Source organism: Malania oleifera, chromosome 1 (genome assembly GCF_029873635.1).
Source record: "Malania oleifera isolate guangnan ecotype guangnan chromosome 1, ASM2987363v1, whole genome shotgun sequence".
In the NCBI taxonomy this organism is placed as follows: domain Eukaryota; kingdom Viridiplantae; phylum Streptophyta; class Magnoliopsida; order Santalales; family Ximeniaceae; genus Malania; species Malania oleifera.
Window position 1 is genome coordinate 22,088,978 of NC_080417.1, and position 26,549 is coordinate 22,115,526.

The window sequence follows — 26,549 nt, forward strand, 5'->3', positions numbered from 1 at the left end:
GAATATTTATATAGGATCAAATATTTATAGTGAAAATTATTATTATGAATTATTTTTTAATTTAAAGGAATAATTATATATTATTTTATTTTTATATTGCAGCATACTAACCATTGATGAAATATAGTTCAAAATTTATTAATATTTAACTAAATAAAAAATATTAATTTAATTAATAGTAATATTTAATCATAAATTAATATAATAATCATATACTATAAATATAAATTAAGAATAAGTTTATTGTTAACTAAAACATAATTGTATTATATTATGTTTACTTAATAAAAATATTTAAATGTTGATTAAAAATAATAATTTAAAATAATTATTAACTAAATTATTAATTATAAATATTTATTTTTAAATTTAAAATATATTATAAAATAATTATATTATTTTATTATTTACTATAAATACTAATTATTGATGAAATATAATTCAATTTAAATGAATATTATATAAGTTAGAATTTTTAAGTTAATTATTAATACTATTTTAGAATAAATTAATGAGCTAATCACATGTTTTAAATATTCATTAATAAGAATATTATTATTAAGTAAAAAATAATATTATTATATTTTATTTTATATAAATTTTAATTAAAATAATCAACAGTATTATCAATTAAATTTTAATTAGAAAATGTTGATATAATAATATAAATTCATATAATACCTACAATAAAAGTGAGTATTCAAATATTATTTATTTTAAATACAAATGAACATTATTTATGACTTCTAGTACTTTTCTAGTATAATACTTATTATTTATAGTTATTAAAAATTTAGAACTTTTTTCTAAAAAATATTTTTTTATAATTCATTCCAAACGAATCCTAAATAGACAGAAACAAAGTTATCTTGTACAATTCAAAAAAGAATATTTTAATTCATTAGTCTCACAATCACCATGTTATCATCATTTTGATTTTCTTAATATATTTTTAATGTGGTATTGCAACATGCTTTTCCACTTGTTTCGATATTTTTAATGTGGTATTGCAACATGCTTTTCCATTTGTTTCGATATTCTTAATACATATCGGTGTAGAACCGTGAAATTTTTTTTTTTTTCATTTAAATATTGTCAATTTTAACTCACTAGCTCATAATTTTGTCTTCTAAAAATCAATCTAAACCGTTAGAACCTAAACCAAACTTACAAGTTCAAGATGTTTATACTACACATCCGACAAGAGACCATAACACTCAGTCTTTTGCGATGAAAGTGTTAATTTTGAAAAAAAAAAAATGGATGTAAAATGGAAATTGAATTTATTTATTTAGTTTAATAATATTTTTTTTACTATTATTACTTATTAAAAGTTTAGATAGATAATTTAAAATTGGATATCTTAAAACTAGATTATTATGTAAATTTTTTGTTAGTAGAAATTAAAATAAAGTTATTCTTAAAATTGTAAAAATTAGAATAAACTAATTATTACCAAAAAAATACAATATTTTTCACTAGGCTCTTGGACATTAAAAGCGATTTTAAAAATATAAGAATTAATTAAAATAATTATAATTGACGTTTATTTTATTTTGATATCTTTTATGTTTTATAAATATAATTATACTATAAATTATTATTTAAATAAAAAATATTGATCGTTCCTAAGATATTGTAAAAAAAAAATTCGATTTTTGTGATCTATAGAAGATTCATTATAATTTTTTATGTTCATTTTTTTTTTTCATTCCACCTTCATATATTTGATTCATGTGAACCAAAGCAAATTACAAACAGAATTTATATATGCAGATAACAAATTTTGCTAATAGGAAAATAATCTAGATTTTTAATTCATTTAAAAATTCAAGTAATTTGGAGATAAATCTATAACAAAACTTACATAACATGCATGTTGTGAGGGCATGTGTATTTACAATTCAAGTGCCTTTTTTTAGAAGGCTAAATTAGACTATGTAATGTGGATGGTAACTCAGTACCACTTTCAACGTAACTCAAACATGAAACTTACAAATTTTAGTTAAATTGGTTTTTAGCTAGCATTTATAAACTTCGATTTTTGAGTTTTAAATTTGAATTTATGTAAATTTGAATAAAATTTAACATTGTATTTTATCTAAATTGACATAAATCCAAATTGAAGAGCAATATTCATACTCCCAAACGCAAGGTAATAAAACTTCTACTTTCTTTTTTTTGCTAGGTATCCTTTAGAGAACTATAAATTATAATACATATAATAAACATTATATGTACATAATAACTTTCATTTCTTTTTATTTTTATGTTTATTTTTATAGCCACATAATGCAAGATATAATAGTCTTAAGTCCAATTTCGATGAGGTATTGTCTGCTGTGGCCTATTGGCCTCATGAATTTTTCTTATAAAAGGAATTTTACACAGTTGGAGCTCAAACTGTCCTAATAAGTTCAAGACATCTTTAATACACATCTAATGTGGAATCGTGACGGACCATTTCGTTCAATTTTTTATGTCCTCATCAAAATGGCTTACACTTTCGTATAGGATCTAGTCACATGATAGCACCTCCAAGGTGGCTCTGATACCAAATGTAATGATTTTGAGTTTAACTTCACTGAGGTATTATCCGCTTTAGTTCACTGAACCCACGAATTCGTTCTAGAAAAGACGTTTTACACAATTGGAGTACAAACTATCCTTACAAGTTCAAGATCTCTTTAGTACACATCCAATGTGGAACCGTGACACTAACATATAAATAATATTATGTTTGGTACAATAATGTTCAAGCTCTTTCCTTTGGAATTAAGTAAAAATTGATAGGATATAGTTTTTTCTCCAGATCAATTCGCATAGTTTTAAATTTTCAATTTCATCATTCAAACATAAAGCTGGTTTTTAATGAAATTAAGCATTCATTTATCAGTAACAATATTGCCACAGACTAATTGTTTAAGGATTTAATTAAAATATTTTGAACTATGATGATAATTAGTGAAATTCAATAACAAGAAAGGAAGTTCATCAGTAGTAGAGTTCTTTCTCCTTTATTTTTATTTTGTTTTTGAAAGACTCAAAATCAGTATTAAAAATTATGCTCAAAATGTTGGCTTTTCAAAACCTAGGTTATCATAGGGTCAAAGGAGCTCCTCCATTTCGTCTCCTGTAATATTTTATTAAATAAAAAATTTTAAACTATTAAGAGTTTGTTTAGTTATAGAAAATAATTTAAATTTTTCATCTTCAATTTTTCTAACAATTATAGAGAAAAATAAAGCTTATTTCTTAAGTTTACTTCATCTGTACAAAATTGTTATAAAAAATAATTAAGAAACTTTGTCACTATCTCTTGTAAAATAATTTAATTTTTCATTTCCATTTTTTAAAGAATTACAAAAAAAGTCACATTATTTTTTATTGTTTCCTAGATTTTTTATTACTCGAATAATTTTTGAAAAAATAAAAGTAAAGTTTAATTTTATAGTTTTTTTAAAATCAAAAATACAAAAAACATCAGCTATTTTACACAACTAAACAAATAATTTGTTGCCCAGCTTTTTAATAACAATGCCTTGAAAAAAGAAAGTTAAGTTGGGGGTAGAGTGGAGGGCAAAATCATGAAAGTACAATGCCCTAAACACCTTCATAACTAGCTAGCCTTTGCCAAAGGCGGGTTCAGGAGTGAGTGGGGGTAGAGTACAAAATAGTGAAAACACAAAACAACATTTCCAGTTTCAACTCTCAGAGGCTAAAGCACGCTACATTTACCAACAAAACCAGTCCCACTCTATTTACCAGCCTGACTCTGGGCAATTGAGCATCAACGGAATTTTATGACATTTCAACACTTGCAAAAGCTTTCCATTTGGTTTTAAGAGGTGAAGTAGTGAATGTGTATGGGTAGAAGGGTGTAACCCAATGGCAGACATGTGAGACCAGTCTAATTTTGTCGGATCATCAACTATAAGATTATGGTAACCGGTTGTTGAGAAATGATCTCACACAGAAATACAAAAATAAAAATAAAAATAAAACAAAAGCACTAAACTAATGCTTTACAATGGGAAATGTGAAAGTTCGAGCACCGTTGGAGCTGAACGAACACTGAAGGGCGTGCACAAGCTTCTGCAAAGAATCCAAAACACTTGCCGAAAAATGTGGTCTGTGAAAGCCTCTGAACCACCTCCAATCCACTGCTTCCGTTTGTTATTGATAATGGCAATGGGGTGGTAGTGTTTATTGAGCTTTTGCAAGGGTTCGACTAGATACACCATGCAACAGTTTGACAAACCCAAGGAAGCTCAGTTTTCCATCAGTGTGCCTAATCCAGTCATGGAGAACAGCATGAACAGGGACTGAAGGGCCCAAGCCAAGTTCCTGTAACAAATATTTCAATCACCCCTTATCAGTTTAGATTCATGTTTTCTGCCAAAATTACATTGTAGGATAGGTTCCTCAATGTTTCTTTTAAGAACCCCTCATCCACCAAGGTGAAGGGTCCATCCCCCAAGCAATCAAACATTGTTCCCATTGTACCATATTATTGGTATCTTTTCTGTCTAAAGCTTGCAGTTTGAGAAAAAGAGGCCAAAATGAAAAGAACCTCTCATCCTCCAAGATGAAGGGTCCATACCCCGAGTAATCACACATTGTCCCTGTTGCTCCATAATATTGGTATCTTCTGTCTACAGCTTTCAATTCGAGACAGTGAAGGTAGTATTCACTCATGGGTGAAGTACCAAAAAATTTTACACCAAACAAACCAGAGAAAAGAATCCAACATACCGAAGCTAGTTCCTCAATAACAATAGCCCTGTTGCCATCCTTCTCAAAAAGCTCATAGGCACAACGAGCATGTTGCTCCCACCGATCAAGAGCTTCCAGCTGATGCACACTTAATGCAGCTGCACAGAATTCCTCAAAATCCATCCTCCGGTATTGAAGTGCATTAAGCTGTTGTGGAGAAAACAGGAGAAGAATAAATAACTTATCACTTAAGCATACTAAATACATCCATCATGAAAGTGAAAGCACATACCGATGCTAAGAAATCATGAACCCGGGACTCTTTCATTGCATCAGTTGCATTTTTTGTCAAGGCCTGACCAGATCAATAATGTTAAAAACATCAATCATAATAAAACAAATAAAGAAGGTGGTTAGAAGTTATGAGAAAAACCAACCGCTTTGATATTGTCTAAGCTTATTGTGCCATTTTTGCTTGGTTCCAGGAGAGCAAACTGCTCCTTCAAATAAAACAGCTCATCTACGGTCAACGTTTTAGATAGAGCCTGCCAATAAAAAGAAAAATGAGATATATATATATATATATATATAATATACACATAGAAAATGTCTAATCAAAACTAAAAGGCATGAACAAACAAAATTGGATATATGGTAATCTATAAAATCAGATTATGTGTTCATTTGAAAGAGACTCCATGGATGTGTAACTTCTACTAGTTACTACAATAACTTCACACAGCCCAAATGCAGCACTCTTCTTTAGGAATAGGATTTACTTCCTATACTACTTCTGTGATGGAGACAACCATATCATGGGACTTTTAGCACCTGAAATATTAGGGAACAATACACCTCTATGGACCCCTTTTTAAGGAAATGTTGGCAGTGTCAAGCTTTTTAAGGAATCAATTCAGTGGTGATTTTCAGATGAATTGTATGGCAATGTGGTCTCCTGCTTTCAAAGCAATTACAAGGAGAACAATAGAAGACATTTCAAGGCATTCTTAGAATTCAAAAGCCTAATTACTTGCATTAAACTGATGTTATATCTAATATTTTCCCAACTAAAGCCCTTGAAGAAGGGGAAAGGCTTGCAATAAACATAGTCAGCTTAAACAGAGGAGATGGTGGAGGCAGTAATTTTGAGTAGAAAATTAATCAGTAAACAAACATTTTCAGAATTGAGTCACTCGACAAAACTTTCAAATTTCTTATCCCTCGTCTTTGACTCTTCATAGCATATACCGAAAATAACCATCAGCATCTCTTTCATGTTTATTGGACTATCTATGACTAGATGGCTTCACTCCAACATACAAGGATGTTTAATACCAAGAAACCTCTTACAGACTTGAGTTCTTGAAAAATGTGAAAGCAAATTAATTCCACTTCTCAAGCAACTAAAGTTTAACCAGAAGTAGCCAGCATTTTCCAATTCTGATGCAGGTGATGTTTAACCAGAAGTATCAAGTTTAAGCCCTTCAAAACTCAAATAAACATCGTGTTTTCATATTTGCATGCAACCCCCTAGGCAGTAGTGTTCAAACCAAAGGAAAAGAAAATAGTAGTAATCATACTCTTATAAATTTTTATGAAGCAATCCAGCAAAAGCCAAAAGCAGGGACCTGACAGCTTTCAGAATCAAGCCCCACGTCTTTCCAAATTAATAGTCTAGTGTTCTTCTATTTCGAATGAACCATTTTTTCCAATATAACAACCATAACTCACCATAAATTTCCAATAAATAAACAACCACCAGGACCATTTCCAGTCTGATGTCAAAATTGAGGCGTGTCAACTAACTTCTGGTTAGGAATTTCACTTTTCAATCAAGTATAAATCATTTGTCTTTTTATGCAAATATAAACTATTTAAATATGAAGTATATGATATAATGAATGAAATAGATTAGAGGGCTAATCATTCTAGCTGTATAAAATCCCATTTGGTACTACTTATAAATAAGAACGTATATAAGCACATATAAGTAGTTGTGGCGCATAAGTAATGTTTGCCTTGTTATAGGAAAATTACATATAACCCTAGGTACTTACCAAAAACAAGAGGTTTTCTGAGAAGCGCTTGAGAATGCTTATTGCAGTAAAGAGGTTGCATAGCATATAGTTATGTTATGAAAATACCAATATTTTGAAAGGGTAAGGTTTAACACAAGGCATTTTACCCATTATGAGACAGGGCGTAAGGCACTAAAACCTTTTGAGATCTTCATATTTGATAAAAAAATATGAAAATAAATAACATATATTATATTTTCAAAAATAAAAATAAAAATTAAGAATACTAAGTTGTAAACTACTTGTTGGCCATTCTAAAAAAAACTAACTTGAATTCATTGAGTAAATCACGCCAAGAGATACTCATAACATTACAAAAATCAAATTATTTTCATGATCTAAGATGTAATTCTCAATTATTTGGGAAGGTTACGGGTCAAGAGTTTTGGAGATCAACTCATATTAGGGCATTTCTTTCATATATATATACACGTGGAAACCTCAACTTAAAAGGCGCAAAAAGCATGCCTTTTGCACAAACGCACAAGCATTTGTATAAGGTGTCGGCCTTCTTGTGCGCATCAAGGCTTTTTGGGCATGCCTCAGCTTGAGGCGAGCCTCCATTGATCCATTTAAAACATTAAATATACGAATATCATAATATGACAAAATTGCTGTGTTAAAATATAATGTTATAACATTAAAATATAATAATACATAAAGTATATTTAATAAAATGATATAATAATATATTTTATTTTATCACATACCTCACACTATTATGAAATTTTTAATTATAAATTATTATAATATAGAAAATCTGAAGAAAAATTATATTATATTACATGTTACATAATAATATTATAATATGCTTATACGACTAAATTATATAACAAAATATTTTTTTATTATCATTATTATGATGGTGATGGCGATGAGAATGTCGTTGGTAAAATCAATACTTATTTTCTTATAGTACCAAACACTGCTTTTAACTATAAGAAATTTTACCTCACAATACTCACTAATACATTAATGTTGCGTTTCTTAGCAAGAATGAAATGGGATGGATCATTTTTATAAATTTACAAATGTGCCATATAATTTTTCATTCCGCTCCCAATCCATCCCATTCCAGCAAACCAAACATATAATAAGTACTCCCATAGAGAACCAAACACTACTTGCCACAAATAGCTGTTATATGACAAGTGATATATGTTCTTATTTATTATTTGTATGGGGATATTATACAATTACCCAGATTAATTTCAAATCTATATCATTCATGTATATCTTACAGTTTTAAATCTTGAATAATATTTGCATCTAGGACTAAAAAGTCTATACTTGCTAAAAAATAGAAATTTCTAACTATAATTTAGTTGATGCACCTCGATTTTGACTTCAGACCAGAAATGGTCCTAGAAACAAATTTGTTAGAAACTTGTGGTAATATAATTGTTGTTTTGGAATGGGTGGTTGTTTCTAAAGATAAAGGCAGTAGACTAGTAACTAGGAAAGGCTCAAGTACTCATCAGAAACCACTTAAACAAGAGGTTTTAGGTAAGTGCCTGAGAAATGTTTGTGAGCTTTTATAACAAGTTGGGCAACTTATAGTTATATCATAATAATATACTAATATAATAATATAAAATATATTATTTTTATAATAATATTTCAAATAATATATATTATTATGTCTTAATACAACAATTCATAAAAATATATTTTATACTATTATGCTCATAAAATAATAGAAAAATATATTTTACTTTATAACATGGAATTATGACACTATTATGAAATGTACAACTGAAATAATTATAATATAATATATAATATTAAGTTATCTTATAATATGTTGTATTATTATAATAGGTTTTACGCTAAATAAAGCATTAAACTATAATAATATTGAAAAAATATGAAGAACATTCTACTACTATGAGTATAATTCTATCATGTAAAATATGATTATATGATAATATATTACATAACATACTAATATATTATTAAATGTATATAACAGAATCTCAGTATTAAGGGCAAAAATAAATTTACAGCAAAAAGAGATGGAACTCCTTGAGGGTTTCAAAAATCCTACAAATATCCCTTGAAGTTTGGCAAAAACAAGCAGACCTCCCTTGACATTTGACTTTGGGACACTTATACCCTCCCAAGGCTTGTCTTTTTGTTGCAAATAGGAGGGGAAGTCTGCATTATTTTGTCAAGTTTGTGAGTTTTAAAACTGGGAAGGTCCATGTCTTTTTACCAAATTTTAAGGGAAATCATTGGGATTTTTGAAATATCAAGGAAGGAGCACATCTATAGCCATTATTATCACCATTAATTTCTTGGGAGAATATTGTTATGCAACTCAATACTTATTTCCCAATAAAGAATACCTTTTAAACTTTTAGTACTTGCAACTATCAATACTTACTAATATACTAGGTTGAGTACTTCTGTACTAATTAATAAGTGGTACCAAACAAAGCCCATGCCTTTCCCAATTAATAGTCTTCAGTAACAAACAACGCCCACGTCTTTCCCAATTAACAGTCTACTGCCTTTCTCTTTAGAACCCACCACTTACAAGACAACAATTACAATATCAACCAAAGTCAAAATTGAGGGGTAACAACTAACTGTTGGTTGGGGATTTCTTTTTTTAACCAAGACTAAGCCGTTTTAGTATTTTTCTGTAAGAAGACTGTCTCTAACAAGTCTTTTTTTTTACTAGGTCTTTTTAGCCTTTTCTGCAAATATTAACTAATTTAAAATTTAAATTATATGATATACATGAATGATATAGACCAGTATGCTAATCTTGTTAATAGTATAATCATCTTGCAAGTTGCAACAGCCCACTTCTATTGCATTTACTCAACAAAGTGAGATAAAACAATGAAACTAACAAGGAATCTGACATGTACAAACTCATGCAGACATATACAATATAACATAAAAGTTATATTTTATTATTTAACAGTATGAGGTACAAACCCTCAAAGCAGCTTTCCGGAGAGCAGAGGAACGCATGTACACCTTCATGAGTTTGAATACCAGTATATCCAGGGGTGCTTTCACATCTGAATAATTTCTAATCCAGGGGTGATCTGCAAAATAGGATTGTGAGTAGCTTTTCATGATTTTAAGAAGAGAAATTCCATAAATTTTGCCAGGAGATGAGGCACTCACCAAGGGCTTGGGCAGCCGTCATTCTTTTCCTTGGGTCTTTATTCAATAGGCGTTTGACAAAGTCTTTTGCCTCAGATGACAAAGAAGGCCAGGGTAATTCATCAAAACTAGGATCAGCTTTCAAAACTGCCCGAAAAATACCAGATTCTGTTCGAGCCCAAAATGGACGGCTCCCACACAATAGAATATATGCTATTACGCCTATACTCCAGACATCAGCCTCTGTGCTATAAGATCTATGTAGAACTTCGGGTGCTACGTAGTATGCACTTCCAACTATGTCATTAAGTCTCTCATCTGCAAAAACACTCAAAAACATTGGAAATCATTGACTAATTAAACCCCCCCACCCCAAGTGATTAATAAACAAGCAATGATCCAGCCAAGGAATTGCAGTGAGAACAAACCTGGTTTCACAAAATCTGACAAGCCAAAATCTATGGCCTTTAGTTGTGATTTCTCATCTTTAGCCATGAAGAGAAAATTCTGGTACAGCAATTGAAAACACTTCATAAGAATGTACAAATACAAACAAAGATTGCAGATACCACACGCAGGAACCAAAAATGCAATCATTTCAGAAAAATCATCAGAAGAGATAATACAATAAAGGGAAAGTCTTCTTGCAGTGAGCATCTATCTGAAACGTCCAAGAGGAGTAATAGAAGTGTCAGATTCTATCAATATGGAGCATGGGTATCTGCTTTCTCTCACAAACTTTAAACTTGAGAACAAAGAGAATTTCGACTTCAGAAGACAGAAGAAATGAAGGCATAGAGGCAGCACAGACTACAGAGCCATCAAATGAGATTCCACTGTGTAACTTCTAAATTAGCTCCAACAAGAGATATTAATCAAAATCATCACCCTAAGATTAAACAAAAAAAATGGACATGTTAGACCATTTAGGTTGACTTTAAATAGACATTTTATATTACATCAAAGCTCTTTTTTTAAAAAAACAAATGTTGAATTTATCATACCACAGCAGTGATTATGTATCTCAAACCCTAGATTCCAAATTTATCAATGTACTAACTGTTTCCTATGGCTTGCTTATCCCATTCTCAACAGAATGACATGCACCACAAAGATTAGGAAATAAGGCACAGTTATGCATGTTAGGCCAGATGTCACACAATCAGAGATAACTACGCACCAGTTTTTTAAATTTTTCTGAGTCAGTGGGTCAGCTACTCTCAGGCGCTGGTTCCCCACCATTGTCTGTACAGGGAACCACACTGACACAAATTTGATGTTCACAAGAAATGCTTTCCTTTTTTTTTTTGATAGAACAAGAAATACTTTCTACTATCATAAGCTTTCAAGTGGAAAACCAGCCAATCTGACGTTGATGAACCCACCCAATCACCAAGAAGAAAAGTTGTATTAAGGCATGTTTAGAACTTTTATTTTCTTTTTGTATCAATAAAAATAATCCAGCCATTAAATGTATGGCAAGGAAATCAATTGAGCACACAAAAAGCTAAACATATACAAACATAAATTAAAGTAGAAAAAGGCTATCAACAAATTCACAAAGTCAACACAATTCAAAATAGACCAATACAATTAGAAATAAATCTCCACTTCTCCGAAAAATAAAGAATATAAAGCCAGGCAAGTTCAAATCAAATGCAGTAAGTTATTTATTTTTAAAATAAATTATGAGAATATTTTCCACCTCTGGTTTGAGATCCCGGTGCACAACACCCTGCAGGTGGCAAAATGCAACAACATTCAATATCTGTATCATCACAGCCTTTGCATCCTCTTCTCCATATTTCCCACCCCTGCAGCAAGAGTTAAAAAGAATTTTCATGCCATCAACCACTAAACTACACTATACTTTCTCTATTTTTATACTTTCTCTATTTTTCCTCTTGCTTTTTTTTCAATTAAGAGCATCCAAAATATAAGAAGCTCCAAGATAACAGGTATTCAAATACTTAATATAAACAACACCAACAGAAAAAGTACCTTGACAGTATTCTATCCAAGAGCTCACCACCTTCACATAACCTGAAAGATGGATTAAAATTAATCAATAACCCATCAGAAAGAGACTCAGTAAAAGAAAACTAAACAACCTGGCATCTATAATAAATTTACATCCAGATAAAAATAGCAATGGAGAGTTTGGCTACCCCAACAGGACCACCACAGTGATCTAAGACCCCTAGTGATCCTCATCCAAGGGTTATTTCATCTCAATGATCTATGATAATTGTATTTTGATGTACTATATTTCAATGATCATCAAAGATTAACTTGTTTGGTATGCCATGGGGATCCAATGTATTGAATTTATTTGTTTTACTTATGTAGTTAAGATTATCTTTGATATAATGTATCACAATAAGTACACATATTATTACATTTATGATATTTAATATATAATTTTATATTATAGATTTCAATATGTAAATGAATCTTATATATATATTAATAACGATATACTGGAATATAATAGTTATAATTGATTAAAAACTAAGGTCTTAAATTTTGATTTTTCTAAAATTTCGAGGCTATAAATGTAAAGAAATTTCTATGGAAATTTCCACATCAACATCAATTTCGACTTCAATTTTAAAAAATGATGGAAATATGTAGTGAAGCATGGAATCCTGTGAAACTTTGGAAACTATAAACAGATATAATAATGCAAGATTATGAACTAAATTATTATAAATAAAATATATAAAGGACAGATATGCGGTGTATAAGGTGCATTAACAGTAATATAATAATCATATTAAATATATTCAGTTAATATATTCAAAATAATATAAATACAGATAATCTATTAATTATTATTATTCAAAACTACGAAAGCTATTCCTATCCTTTTTGCCTTTAGTTTGAATATAAGAAGATAAGAGGACCTTTTTTTTGTTACATTTCTTTCATTATCAAGGAGGGAGAGATTGCAATTTGGCTTTTGAATCTCAAATTTGAAATTTAAGGAAAATTTATCTGTAGTTAAAATGTCACTGAAATTTCAAGATTTGGATGAAAATTTTGTAAAATGGAAATTCAATATTTCAATTTCAATTTCGAGGGTGGTGGTAAGCAGAAATTTCAACAATTTCATGGAAATTTAAGACCATGTTTAAAACAGACAGTCTAAAGGCATTATTGTGCATAAGGTGTTTGAATGGAGATAAATTAGTCATAAAATACTTTACAAGATCGCTACTACTCCAGAATGATATTGCATCACATCCTCGTGAACAAGAGAATCATAGAGTGGGAGACTGATTACTGATATTATCAATGAGATTGATTTTTCTGCAATATATAAAACTAATTTTAGTACTCAGGACATTTTTGGGTAGAAAGTGTTTTTGTGGGGACAAATAGTCCTAAATTTTTTCTACAAGATCACTGCTCAAGTACAGGAAGAAGATCACTGAGTCAGTGAGTGATCTTATCACCAAAAGTGATTTTGCATTTCAGACCACTGCTGCATAAGATCCATCATCCACCATGCTATAACCATGGTGATCCCAATAACTTAACAAGAATTTAACCTTAATATTGGAGTCATCATCCAAAGCCAAATGTGGGTGAGTATCCACAGGTAATCTAGTCCAGTGAAGTCAAGTACACTAATACATGCAAATAGCAAATAACATATTATTGAATTGAAGGGCTGTAAGGTGGAGCTTACTCCATTACTATATAGACGTTCTCATGATCTTCATATGCATCATAGAATTGTACTAGATTTTTATGCCCTGTCAAAGCTCTCAGTATTTTCACCTCCCTTCTCACATCCTCAATAGCAATTGCTGTTGTCATCTAGTGAAAAAACATAAAATAAAATTACACAACTAGCATAGGTGGGAGTAAAAAAGGACCGATCTGAGACACATTGAATAAACCATGTAAATTCAAGAATAAATTAAAAGTGAACTTCATGATAAGAAAAAGAAAATAGAACACATCCACACAAAAAGAAAAAAGGAGGGAAATTGTGGTAAAAGGGGGATGGAAACCTCATTACCAACACAGTTTTGAACTTCTTGCAAAATTTTCCAAGCCTTTTACCAAATTAACTTGGATTTTTTTTATTCCAGTCCTGTATGCCATCTTCTGGTCAAAACTATATCACTCTTATAGATGAAAGAATCAAAGATATATCTCACACTACAAGAAAGCAACAGACTGAAGATAATCAAGCAATTGAATCAGTTCAGTCCCCTAAGCAGCCATTTCTGCGTTACAGTGGTCTCTCTATCAATATTTTAAATAGTACAAACGAAGTTAAGGGATGTAGTATCAGTAAATAAATTCTCTAGGGCATTCATCAAATTTGTAGCTTCATTGACTGATGATACAAAAGAAGACAAATTGGGTTACCAACCACTTTGAAGGATTGATAATCAACTTTCCTACTAACATGAAGTTCTTTTTTTTTGGCTAAGGGAAAACATGGATTCCAGTCATCCCAGTAAATCTTCATGGATTTGTCAAACACAAGGAAAGGTCCTAAAGAACCCAGAAAGCAAGTAGCAACCAGGCTGCTGTCAGCTTTCTAAATAAAATTGCAGAACACAGACAGAAACTTATGTAATAGCCCAGATGTCAACAAGATTCACATTAAAAAAACTAAGAACAGTATGCAGAACCTCTCAGTCATTAGTTAATAGGCAGTTAGGCACCAAGGAAACACTTGAGAAGCAAATATTTTACTATATTCAGTTCAAACAAAAAGCAGGTACTCCCAAAGGATGATGATGATGGTAATGCTATTATGCGTTAATTAGTTCCTGCTGATATTAATGGTGGCCAATTGAATTCATGGAAAAAGAGAAATCCCTCTCCAAGGTCTGAACACGGAAATAACAAACAGAGAGCTTGAAGTCCAAGCTGAAGCTTGAGGGGGGAAATTGACTGCATGTTTGGACAGAGAAATGGAATGGAATCGGGATGAATGGAATCAAAATTTTCGCTTGATTTCATCATACCCCCATTCAAATTTTCGTTCCATTTTTTTCCTACCCCATTCTGTTTCGCAAACCAAACATACCTTGAGTTCCTGTGGCAAGGCCCTTGCAGCAACTGCCCTCCTCTCCCGCTTTCACAGGTAGAATATTTATCCATCTCCATGCATAATTCTCATTTTCATATCACCAAGCTTGCCATGACAATTTACAAATGTGACCAGGGTGTATTAACATCAATGCATCAAAGCATCAAACTACCCAATTCCTGGAAATGGTGTAACACCAAGGGAAGCAATTGAGGGCCTCCTTTCCTTGAATGGTCATATCACTCTTTATGCTAGCATACATGATCATAAAAATATCTTAGCTTCAAAGGCCAAAAAATGAGTGCTCATTTCTCACCACTCAAAAATAGTTTTAAAAGGCAATCTGCAGGAATATCATTCTTCAAGCTAAAATTTTCTTAATACAATCATTTTAGTAACAAAAACAAATAAATAAATAAATATATATATATATATATATATATAAAAAGAGAGAGATAAGATTTTAGTTGCCTTCATCGCATAAGTAAAAGTTTATAAGCTGTCTACTTCCAGATCTGATAATCAAAAGTTCTAAAAGAACAAAATTTACTTAAACCTCTGTCTTAGTCCAAAAAGAACCAGGTCGTATTAATTACTTCTGCCTAATCAATAAAGCTCAAGATTCCCCGGGGAAAAATAGAATTGTCTCCTATGTTTACCCATAATGTGTGGAAGTATCGACCAAATTTATAGCTCATTATCAAAACTTAAAACTGCTATTAAACATAGGGAGATCGAAGCACTCCAAACCTTGGCTTTGGGGATGACCTTAACAGCAACCTGTTGTCCCTTGAGCTCACCCTTTTTAAACCTCGCCGCACGTGTGTATCCAAAATGCCCTCGCCCAACTTCATCTCCAAGATCATACTTGTTCCCAAAATTCTTCGAGAACCCGAAGCTCTTGTCAAGAGCTGCCGCCACGCCCACTCCCTCGCCTTCACTCCCCTCCGGTATGGCCGCCTCATTAGGCTTCACCGACCCGTGCCGCCTCGCCAGCACCGCTCTAATATGCTTTGCCGGCGACGGCGGCGGAAAAGGCCTCTTGAAAAACCGCTTCGGAGTTGAATTGGAGCTGAAATTCGCCGGAGACCTCGCCGGCGACTTCTTCGAGAAAAGGGAGTGAGCTGGGCTCGGGCTATAAAAAGGAAAAAACGGCGATTTCTTGACCGCGTCATGTTCCTCCTTCCGCTTCTGTTGACTGCTTGGGTTTTCAACATTATCAGGACCGACGGCGTCCTTCGCCTGAACAGGGTTCTCCGTGAGAGAGTCAAAGACGTCCTTGGGAGTTAAAGTAGTAGGGTTTGGGGAGGGTTTGGAAGTGCAGAGACCCATCTTGGCACCTCCCGAAACACAATCAATAGATCCCTAATTCTAACTCACAGTCACAGCATTGTCGGATCTGGAACCGCAGTTGGTGTTCTGCTTCTGTTTTCTTCGTTTCTGTTTTGAGATTTTTTTAAGAGAAATGAGAGTTCTCTGATCCGACACTCTGCAACAAAACCCTAACAAGCATTGAAACTGGCGGGGACGAGAAGAGAGGAGAGATTAGGGTGGGGGGGGGGGGGGGGGGGAGAAAGCGTGGTAGTGGCAGGAGAGCGAGGGGATCTAGAGAGAAGGTGATAAAAAGGAGAAGACGCTGCGTTCGTTTGCTTTTGCCGAAGCGGATGGCTTCTCTGAATGTGGACCAGCGGATGGTCCACGCTGTACAGAAATTCCCACGTGGCGTCCATCTGAATGTTCTGTTCTTGTTAGTTACGGATAATTGGGATTGATTAGTGAAACAGAGGGGGGCCCACCGTAGATTAGACTGTAATTATGAAACTAACCTTTTTTTTTTTTGAAGTTAAGGAGCGGCCCATTCACATGAAGCAATTAATGGGGGAGATGGCTCGGTTAGGACACGACGCACGCGCTTCGCATATGGTCGGTGACTCAGTAAGTGACTCAGTATTTACGGGTGGTGAATCTCATTAACTCGGTGGCGGGACGAATTCCTAGACAAGCTGCCCAGGTTTTTTTTTTTTTTTTTTTTTTTGAGCCCCTTTGACCCAGAAAAGAAAAAGGAAACACTTTTTCCAAAGTTAAAATTAACATGAAATTAACTCTTTTTAATTAAATTATTATTATTCTCCGTATAATGAAAATAGACAAATGGGGGAAGTTTGCATAATAATAATCTTGGGAAATTGGGGGGGAAGGTCAAAACTTTTATGATGCCCTAGCTAGTTGGTGGGAGTTCTTATGAGGTTGCATTGATAATTGATTGCCCCCAACATTTATTATTTTTCCAAAAAAATTTTCAAAAAAATGTATAATATTTTACAAATAATATTACTAAGAGAAATTCATTTTCGAGTTAAAATATGATAAAGTTTCATTATTCTGCAAGATATTGAAGTTTCTTTTTCGATATTTGTATTTTCTTCTTTAAGATTTCAAATGACGATAAATGATTGTGGCTCGATATTAAAGGAACTATTTATTAATAAATTTTTTAGTTTTTTTTGTCAAAAAAGAAATTGTTACAAAAAATCACAGTAATATATTACTTTATTATGACTATGTCAATACTTTTACAATTGATTTGACCCATACTCGAAATTTAGATGTTAGGTCACATGTTGGGTCTCATATAATTATAACAATTTACGCAAAAATATCAAAGCGATCATACATAGTTTGAGTGCGAGAAAAGAAAAAATGACACAACATGATAGTCTAGTCTAAATATTTCTTCTACTCTTTTTGATAATACGATATATTTTTTGACCTAAAATTTTTTGGCTTACAATGAAAAATAAAAACTAATTGTATCGTGCAAACTATGTGTACTCAAAAAGAGAAAAAAAAAAAAATTGCGGCGAACATAAAATGTTCATTGGTCAAAGAATACACCCGGAAGAGTTAAATAATTAAAAAGTTAAAAATATGTTAAATTATTTTTAGTTTTTCAACAAATGCAAAAAATAGAAATAATAAAAAAAATTATTGTTAGCCTTTTTATATAAATATTGAAGAATTACAAAATAAGGTAATTATTTTTAATTTCTTAAAAAGTATTATTTTTCAAGACTAAACAAACTCTAACACTCCATTTAGATTAAGGATTTTGTTTGAGAAAAAAATAATAAAAAAAATTAAGGAATGAATCAATTTTATATTAAATATTTAAATTAATGTGTAGAATAAAATGCTTGTTCATTGATATAGTAAATGTTTAACTTTCTTAGTATTCTCGATAACTAAACACTAAAAATAAATTTATTCTTATTTTAAATTCTCTTTCTTAATAATTTTCATACTCTAACCTAAAGTTTTTTACAGAAAGAATGTTAAGTCAATAATAAGAAAGTTAAGAAGAATGATTCACATATTTTATTGTAATCACAAATTAATTTCAATACGGAAGTCACCTCGAAGGTTTTAACAATGTGAATGACGCTATTCATTAGGATTTGTGATCATCATGGACTAATCTTGCAAGAAAAGAAAAAGAGAAGAAGGTTGTATTTGCTATCTCTTCTTGCTATGTCAAGATGTCATAGCACGAACTTGTGATTAATATTATTTTCTTATTTAAGTATAATTAAGTGGATTGAAGTTTAATGTATACATTAGGATATGATAAAGAAAAAAAATGATGGTTATGGTCTGTTTTGACAAATGAAGACAACAATGAACGTGTTTACATCTCACCTATTAATTACCCAAGTTGACAAATTAAAATTTTGACTTCCTATAAATGAAAGAAACAATTGTTGAGAATTTTACTTTTGAATTTGTCTCACATTAAAAATTTTGAGTAAATGATGGGTGTTTATATATATGGTTGGACCCAATACCCAATAGGCTTAAACTTTTTGATCAAGTTGGTGTTTATCCATGTGTATCAAGCATCTAATTTTTATGACGTGCTAACAGTTGGAAAACCAAGTGTGTGACCGAGACCAATATGTGTATCGAACACACCTATGGACACCTTCGGTCCTGACAACAATGATCTTTTAAATTTACATGTTTAAAAATTATTTACTTTTAAGGTAAGAAAATGTATATAAATTGCATATTAATTATTCCACAATAAGAGTATGTGCAATCTCTGTTTATTTTTTTAAAGGCAAGTCAAGAAAGACATAGAAAATTTGTAAATTTTTATTTAATATATCAAGATTACATCATTTTTTTTAAGAAAAATGATTAACTATTTAATTTATTACAATTCTTAAAACTCAAAATAATATGACACACTTGTTATTTTTTTATTGAGAATTTCACTTGTGTGTTTGTCCCATATTAAAAAAATTGAATAGATGATAAGTACTTATATATACATGATTGGATCAAAAACTCAATAGACTTAAGGTTTTGAGTCAAGTTGGTATTCATTCATGTGCATCAAACTCATTCATGGGCTCTATTAGTGCTAATCGAGGCCAATAAGGATCATCTATGCTTGAAAGATGGATCCGATGAAGGTCAAGAGGATGTAAAATTATTCTCATTTATGAGTTTGTCCCATATTAAAAAAAATTGAATAGATTATGGGTGTTTATATATATAATTGGGTTCAAAACCCAATAGACTTAATCTTTTAAATCAAGTTGGTACTCGCTTCTGATGTTAACATTTTTAAACCAATAATATTTAAAATAAAGATTGTGTACACGCAACAAAATGTTATTTTAGATGTGCAGTACCAATAGGACCGACCACATGCACTAATTCATACTTAATCCCATTCAATGATACACAAAATCCACAACCAATTGACCATCCTCTGTTCCATAAAGTATAAAATGAAAGCATCAAACCCATTAGGTCAACTTCATCATTAGGCAAGGTTAAACATAGGCCTACATTATTATTATTATTTTTATTATTTTAAAAAAGGGGAAACAGAAATTAAGACAAGACAAAAAAGGAGACTACTCAAATGCTGGGGGGCGCTATAATTTATTCACAGTGCTGCGTGGCCCGCATTGCATCTTCCTTCCATTAAAGCTGAGCAATGATGGTGTTATGTCCATTCATTTTTCTTTTCTATTTTAATTATTATTATCGTATACTTATTAATTTTCTTTCCACGTTTGCTTTGAGAGAGTGGTGATTGATTATTGTACTGATTGCCCTTCTTAATTATTATTATTATTTTAACTGTCAGCCGAACTTGCCTACGTATGCATCCGCGTCACAACGATGCAAATACAAACAATTGTTTTTGCTTAAATTAAATTAAATAAATAAACAAAACTACATATATATATATATATATATGTATTGGGTCTCCTTCATTAGTGTTTACCGGCTTGCACAAAACTGACAAAAGTATTGAAGGTCAAAGCATTTTAGGTTCAATTTGGACTAAATTTGTGAATGGGTGCAATGGGGGTTTTTGTGTGAGATGTTACGTTATGATTTGAGTCTATTATAGACCTACTACTTTTATTACAGCTCAATTTGGGTCAATTGGTGATTTCAGACCCTCTATAAACCTTATTTTGAAATAATAGTCCATTGGAAACTAATTTTGAGTGATTAAGGCCCATTGTGAATTTTTCTTTAAGTAAAACCTAACTTTGTTGCGAACAGTAAAAAGACTCAATTTGGGGTCTTTAATCAAGTCAAACAATTCCCAAGGGGCAGTCGTGTTATCCCATTCTCTAACCACCTTAATTTCCATGCAACAGGTTCCCATGATCTACATTTCCCAAAGGGAGTTAGTTCCTATGCCTAGTTTCCCTATAATAGGGGCTAGAGAGAAAAGAATTAAGGAATATTTAGGTTGAGGGTATCCAGTGAGAGTGGAGAGAATACTTAGCTGACATAAATTCTGGGAAATTTTAAGTACAAATCATTCAGAGTAAGGAAGAGAGCGAGAGCAAGTAGAGTGAAGAGAAAATTTGTTGGGAATCAAGATACTAGTATCTTTTTTGGAAGAGCACATGCAGTATTTAGATGAAAACAAAGAAATCCTTTGCAGCCCAATGCAGTGAAGAAGAAGTAAAGGGAGGCATGAATGTGATTTTGGTCATTTTGATTCAATGTGGGTTTGATTGAATAAGATTTTGTAAAAATCAAGGATCTTTGCATGTTTGAAAATTGTAATTGGATTTAACAAAGAATGATTTTTGGATTGCTCGTTCAATAGTGTCAACCTATAATTTGTTTCGACCTAAAACCTAAAACAAGAACCATCATATTCACACTCACAAAAACAAAAACATAATCCAAAATACCTCAATCAAATCCCAAATCACCCAACCAAAAAAATACCCTAGCTAGGTCCCAAAACCCAAGCAGACCTAACTAGAATAACCCAAAAAATCGGGTCAACCTGACCCGAATACCTGACTCAAAGTACCCATTAACCCGAGTCAACCTTAATCTAAGTCAACTTCACCTGTCAACCCTTGTCAAACCCATTAACCTAGCTAAATTAACACTAGCCTGAAGTCTAACCTAGCCCAAACTAAAACCTAAAACCTACTTAAGCCCCAAGCTATTTAACTATCCTTACCTGAGCCAAATTTATTGGAACTAGCTCAATATCCAGCCCAAATCTTAAAACTAAGCCTTGACCCAACTTCAACTTAAAGCCCAACCAAAACCCTAAAGTTTAACCTAAGTGACTCATTCTAAAAATGAACAGCTCGGAAGGTATCCCAAGTATAAGAGTTCAGTGGTGTAATAATTAGCCCAATGACCAAATCGTCTCCTCAGGGAGTGTAATTTAATTCCAAATTTCGTGTAAATCTCAAAGAAAATAAGAAAAAGAAGATTTTACTAAACATAGTTTAGATTCGTAATTCTGGATTTTTGAGAGTTTGTGACTAAACCAAAAAAATGAATAACATAAACTAAGAACCTAACACGCATAAAATAGATGACAAGAAACGAGTAACGGTAAATAGACGATGGAAAAATCAACACAACTAATATTTCTACTCAATGATCCATCCACACAATAAAATAAATGATAACAAAATTAAATAAGTAAAACAATCCTATATTTAAACATTCAGACAAAAATAAATCTTACGTTTGAAATTTTGGACAAAAGACCAAAGATGAAAACTTTATTACTCAAATTAAACATTTAACCATAAAATCATCAATTAAACATTAACTAAAAAAAATAAACTTAACCCAATCAATAACTTAAACAAAAATAGTACTTAATTCGAAAATAGATTCAAATAAAAATAAATTCAACTTAAACTTCAACGATGGTTTAAATAAAAATAAACTAAACTTAAACAATGGCTTAAACAAAAATTAAACTTGAACAAAAGCTTGAAAAAAAATAAACTTAAACAATGTATTTAAAGAACAATAAAGTAAAAACAAAAAAAAAAACAAAAAACAACAAGGGAGAGAGAGAGAGATAACTGAAAATCTGAGAGAGGCCGAGAGTCCTTTGCTGTCCTATGCAACGTCGCCTCACGCTACTCTCTTTCCCCAATAAACCCTCTTCTTCCATAAAATATTATATTATCCCTCTAATATTTTGTCCTAACTGTGTCTCCTCTTGAGATAGGCGCATGGGCCTATTTTTTTGGTAACCCAAGACTTCTTTTTTCCTTAAGCACTGCACATGACCTAGCGTAATAATTTCAAATCTGATTTTGACCCCTTAAACATACGGATTAGCAAAAAGTTATTTCAGAATAAATTGTAGATATTTTTGTAAGCTTTCCAATGCCACTTGAGTCACATAAATACGATATTATATGAGAGAGTTATGATTAAACTATCAAAATACGTCCAGATTGTCTCTTAGCGAATTTCAGACTTGGATTGCGGCCCACTTTTCATTGCATGACATAGATTCATGTTGTAACGATCTCAAATTCCTTAACATAAAATGTAATATATTAAATGGAAAAGTCGACCTGAACCCGTGGGTAACGAGGATGCCTGTCAATCACAGTGGAAACCTAAGTAGCAGCAAACATAAAATCTAAATCATCCATCCATAAAGCATAATACCAGAGTTTATTACAACATCATAAAAGTGTATTTATATACATTCTAATAAACATCAAAATAACTCTAAGATCAAACACAAAATAATTCTGACCCTAGTACAAAATCTTACCCTCCTAGTAGGGTAACTTAATAAGCTCAACGGCGGCCACGACCCGCTGGTCACTCAGGGTCTCCTGAAAAATATATTTAGTTCGGGGGTGAGACACTTGTCAATAAGGGAAAATAAACTAAATACAGCTGTGTGACAACATGAATATTTAATGTAGTTATACATATTTAGTACATTTCATATTTTCGTAAACGTTCATCATACCATACTGAATGATCACATGCTTTCATATTTTCTAATAAGTCATATCATACATAAAACATCTATTATAACTGATAATACTGAAAACATACCCAGGATGAATAACTAGCTGATGTCATGTATTACCCCCTATGACGGGTTGTGCAGCCCGAAGGCGGGACTCGACAATGGCTGTCCGACCACTGCCGAGTCAAAAATATCTGTAAGTACGATGGGCCCGCCACACTCTAGTCCGAACTGCCAGGTGGACGTCCACACTCTATTGAAAGCCACATCGACTATTCATCTCCCACCCCCTCGTGGGGGTGGTTGGCACTAATCTGATTATAAACATCTGATCTATAAGTTACGATACCGAGCTCCTGAACTGAACTAAACTAACATCCGAGTTTTGATAACATATAATACATGATAATATAGCACCTTTCATAATTTCATAAATACGGCCTCGCGTCGAACATTTCATGAATATGGCCTCGTGCCGATCATTTCATAAATACGGCCTCACACCGAAATCATACATAAGTACGACCTCGCGCTGAAATCATACATAAATGCGGCCTTGTGCTAAAATCATACATAAATACGGTCTCGTGCCAAAATCATACATAAATACGGCCTCACGCCAAAATCATACATAAATACGTCATTTTGAAAATAATCATTTTATCATGTATTTGTCAGAATCATAATGTACTGTATACTTTCATAATTTCTCAAACCATACTGATTCAAATCATTATCATATCATAATATTTCTCCACGTAAACTAATATTCATGCCACACATTTGTTGTATAAAACTATATATTATATTCTGAAAATCATGATTTCTGGCATCTCATACATATATACACGTTTCAACATAATAACAATATTTTTCCCAAATGTGCATTAATTCCATAATATTCAAATATCGTACATATTTTTAGGAAATCAATTTGCTCATAAATAATTGTAATTTGTGTGAAAAATAACTATTTTAGTTTATTCCCTTACCTGACTACTGAGAAAAGCCCCCAAAATATTCTAATCTAACACCCGTAGGATTTCCTAATTAATATCCTGAAAATGAAAACTTATAGTATTTAACTTCAATATTTTCGCGTGTATATCATTTCCTATAACTATCGCAAGACCAAATTTGACTTAAAAAGCCTTACCTCAACTTAGAGATGATTTCCAACTTGCTTTCATTAGCGATCCGTTCCGGCAGATTTGGAGAGAACTTCCCCAGGAGCATCATGGTGACTTCCGATTGTCGATCCAGCGTAAATCCAGCCCAAAATCGATAAGAGAGAAAGAGAGAGAACCGAAAGGGAGAGAGAGAGAGGAGAGAGTTAGCTTAGTTGAGAAGTTAAAACTCGAATTTTTGATATTTATAGGATTAGATTCATCGACGAGCCACGTCATTCGTCGATGAGTCCTTTAATAATTTCGTCGATGAAATTCAGTCATCGTCGACGAAATTCAGTCGGCTCAAAACCTCTCTCTGTATTTCCTCGTCGATGAAATTCAGTCTTCGTCGACGAATTCTCTTATACCCTCGTCGACGAATCCTTTGTGTTCGTCGACGAGTTCTCTGGTAATTTCCTTTCCTCTTTATTATTAAAATTCCATTTATTCGGGTTGTCACACATGTGCATAAAGCCCATGTAGTCTTCTCACACACAAGCACACACAACTTCTTTTTTTTTTTTTTTTTTAAAAAAAGAGAAAAAAGAAACAATTTTTTTTTAAAATGAGTAATTTTTTTTAAAAATATATTAATAGTGGGCCACGTGTCACCTGTTGAGCCGCATATGTTGGGCGACATTAGTGCAACATCACCCAATGATGTAGTGTGATCCAGATCATTCAATTGGTGTTTTTTATGAATGACTAGATTGCTGCCATATTAATGACCCCTGCGGATATGTTTGAGCCAGTGACGTGGCACCACGTGGCATATGACATGACGAGTGACATTAGCATGATGTGCCATGTGCCGACTTCCAATTTCATTTTTAAAAAATAAAAAATAAAAAAAATTTGGCCACTCCAAGGCGGCTCATGTGTCACCACGGTTGGGTCCTTTGACCTAGGTCAACCCGGTTTAACTTGGGTCAATCCAAGTATCCTCTGATGACTGGTCAGACCAGTTGAGCCAATTTGATCTGGTTCACCTACCTGAACCATTTTCCCTTTATTTTTAATTAAAAGTTAATTTTAATGCATTAAATATCCAAAAAAAAAAAATTCTTTGAATCTTTTTAACTCAACAAATCCAAAAAAAAAAAAAAAGCTGCAAAATTGTTCAAAAATAAATAAAAATTGAGAAAATGCCTTAAACATCTTTTAAAATTGTAGAAAAATCCTAGAAAATAGAGAGAATAAATTCTAAGATATTTCTTTGTGTGCCTAATTTGTCATTTTCAAGCATGTTTTCTTATGTGACTTGCCGATTGCATGATGTGCTTCTTGCATAGATGCATGTTTTCTCCTTTCTTTTATGTGTGCGAGTGCTTGCATGCCTCTATGTGTGTGTGTGTGTGTGTGTGTGCACATTACCTTTATAAGAAATATTTAGTTAATTGGGGTTATTTAGTCCTCAATTATCTCTTGAGGGTTGGAGATTCTAACATAATTATTTTTACGCACCTTGTTAGTGTTTCTATTAGACTTTCTGAATTTTAGTACACACATTGCATGAAAGCTTTGCAAGGATGTATATATCTTGCATGTTGTATATATGTTTAATTTTCATATTTTTATGTTGTTTTCCTACCTAATTTTGTGTTGTTGAACAAATCTAAATCCATAAGGAACCTTCCTCGATCTTGAGGGCTATATCTTTGCATGTTATTTAGGGTTAGGGGTGGGATGTCTTTATTTTATGCAAGTCCTCCCATGAGCTAATGGTTAAGTAATTGAACAAAAGAAAGAATTAAAGTTTTGATTAGTAAATATTGATGGTAATCTTTAAATAATCAGGTACCATCTGTTGGACATGTGTGAAGGGGTTTTAATTCCTTCCCTTTATATAATTGTACTCTTGAATCCAATTTGGTGATGCAGACTATTGACTACTATTTTCCTTGGACCTAGATGTACTTTAGTGATGATTAATGAACTAGTGATATAGGTGTTCTAATCAAACCCAAAATCAAAATAAATTAGTGGTGACTCTGTTAAATTTTTAAATAACTTATTTCTCAATATCGTATATTTACATAAGGTTCACATGATATCAAGTTTGCCACTCAGTCAAGGCGACCTAGGGATTCGACTCAACC

General features: G+C 32.0%; 1 protein-coding gene across 4 annotated transcripts; it reads right to left on the bottom strand.

Annotated features, from left to right (window-relative positions):
• Positions 1-3,914: 3,914 nt before the first annotated feature.
• LOC131162723 (CDPK-related kinase 5) lies at positions 3,915-16,627 on the bottom strand. 4 transcript variants are annotated; one of them, XM_058119342.1, is made up of 12 exons: positions 15,727-16,627; positions 13,612-13,742; positions 11,919-11,960; positions 11,623-11,731; positions 10,346-10,424; positions 9,939-10,235; positions 9,744-9,856; positions 5,154-5,261; positions 5,009-5,071; positions 4,756-4,923; positions 4,604-4,655; positions 3,915-4,347 (listed from the first exon to the last, which is right to left on the bottom strand). In XM_058119342.1, exons 1-12 carry the CDS (start codon positions 16,306-16,308, stop codon positions 4,301-4,303), a joined length of 1,791 nt encoding a protein of 596 aa, XP_057975325.1. In that variant the 5' UTR covers positions 16,309-16,627; the 3' UTR covers positions 3,915-4,300. The 4 variants fall into 4 exon arrangements, with proteins under 4 accessions (XP_057975325.1, XP_057975315.1, XP_057975320.1 ...); XM_058119332.1 differs by lacking the exon at positions 4,604-4,655; XM_058119337.1 differs by having other exon boundaries at positions 3,915-4,655; positions 15,727-16,604.
• Positions 16,628-26,549: the final 9,922 nt, after the last annotated feature.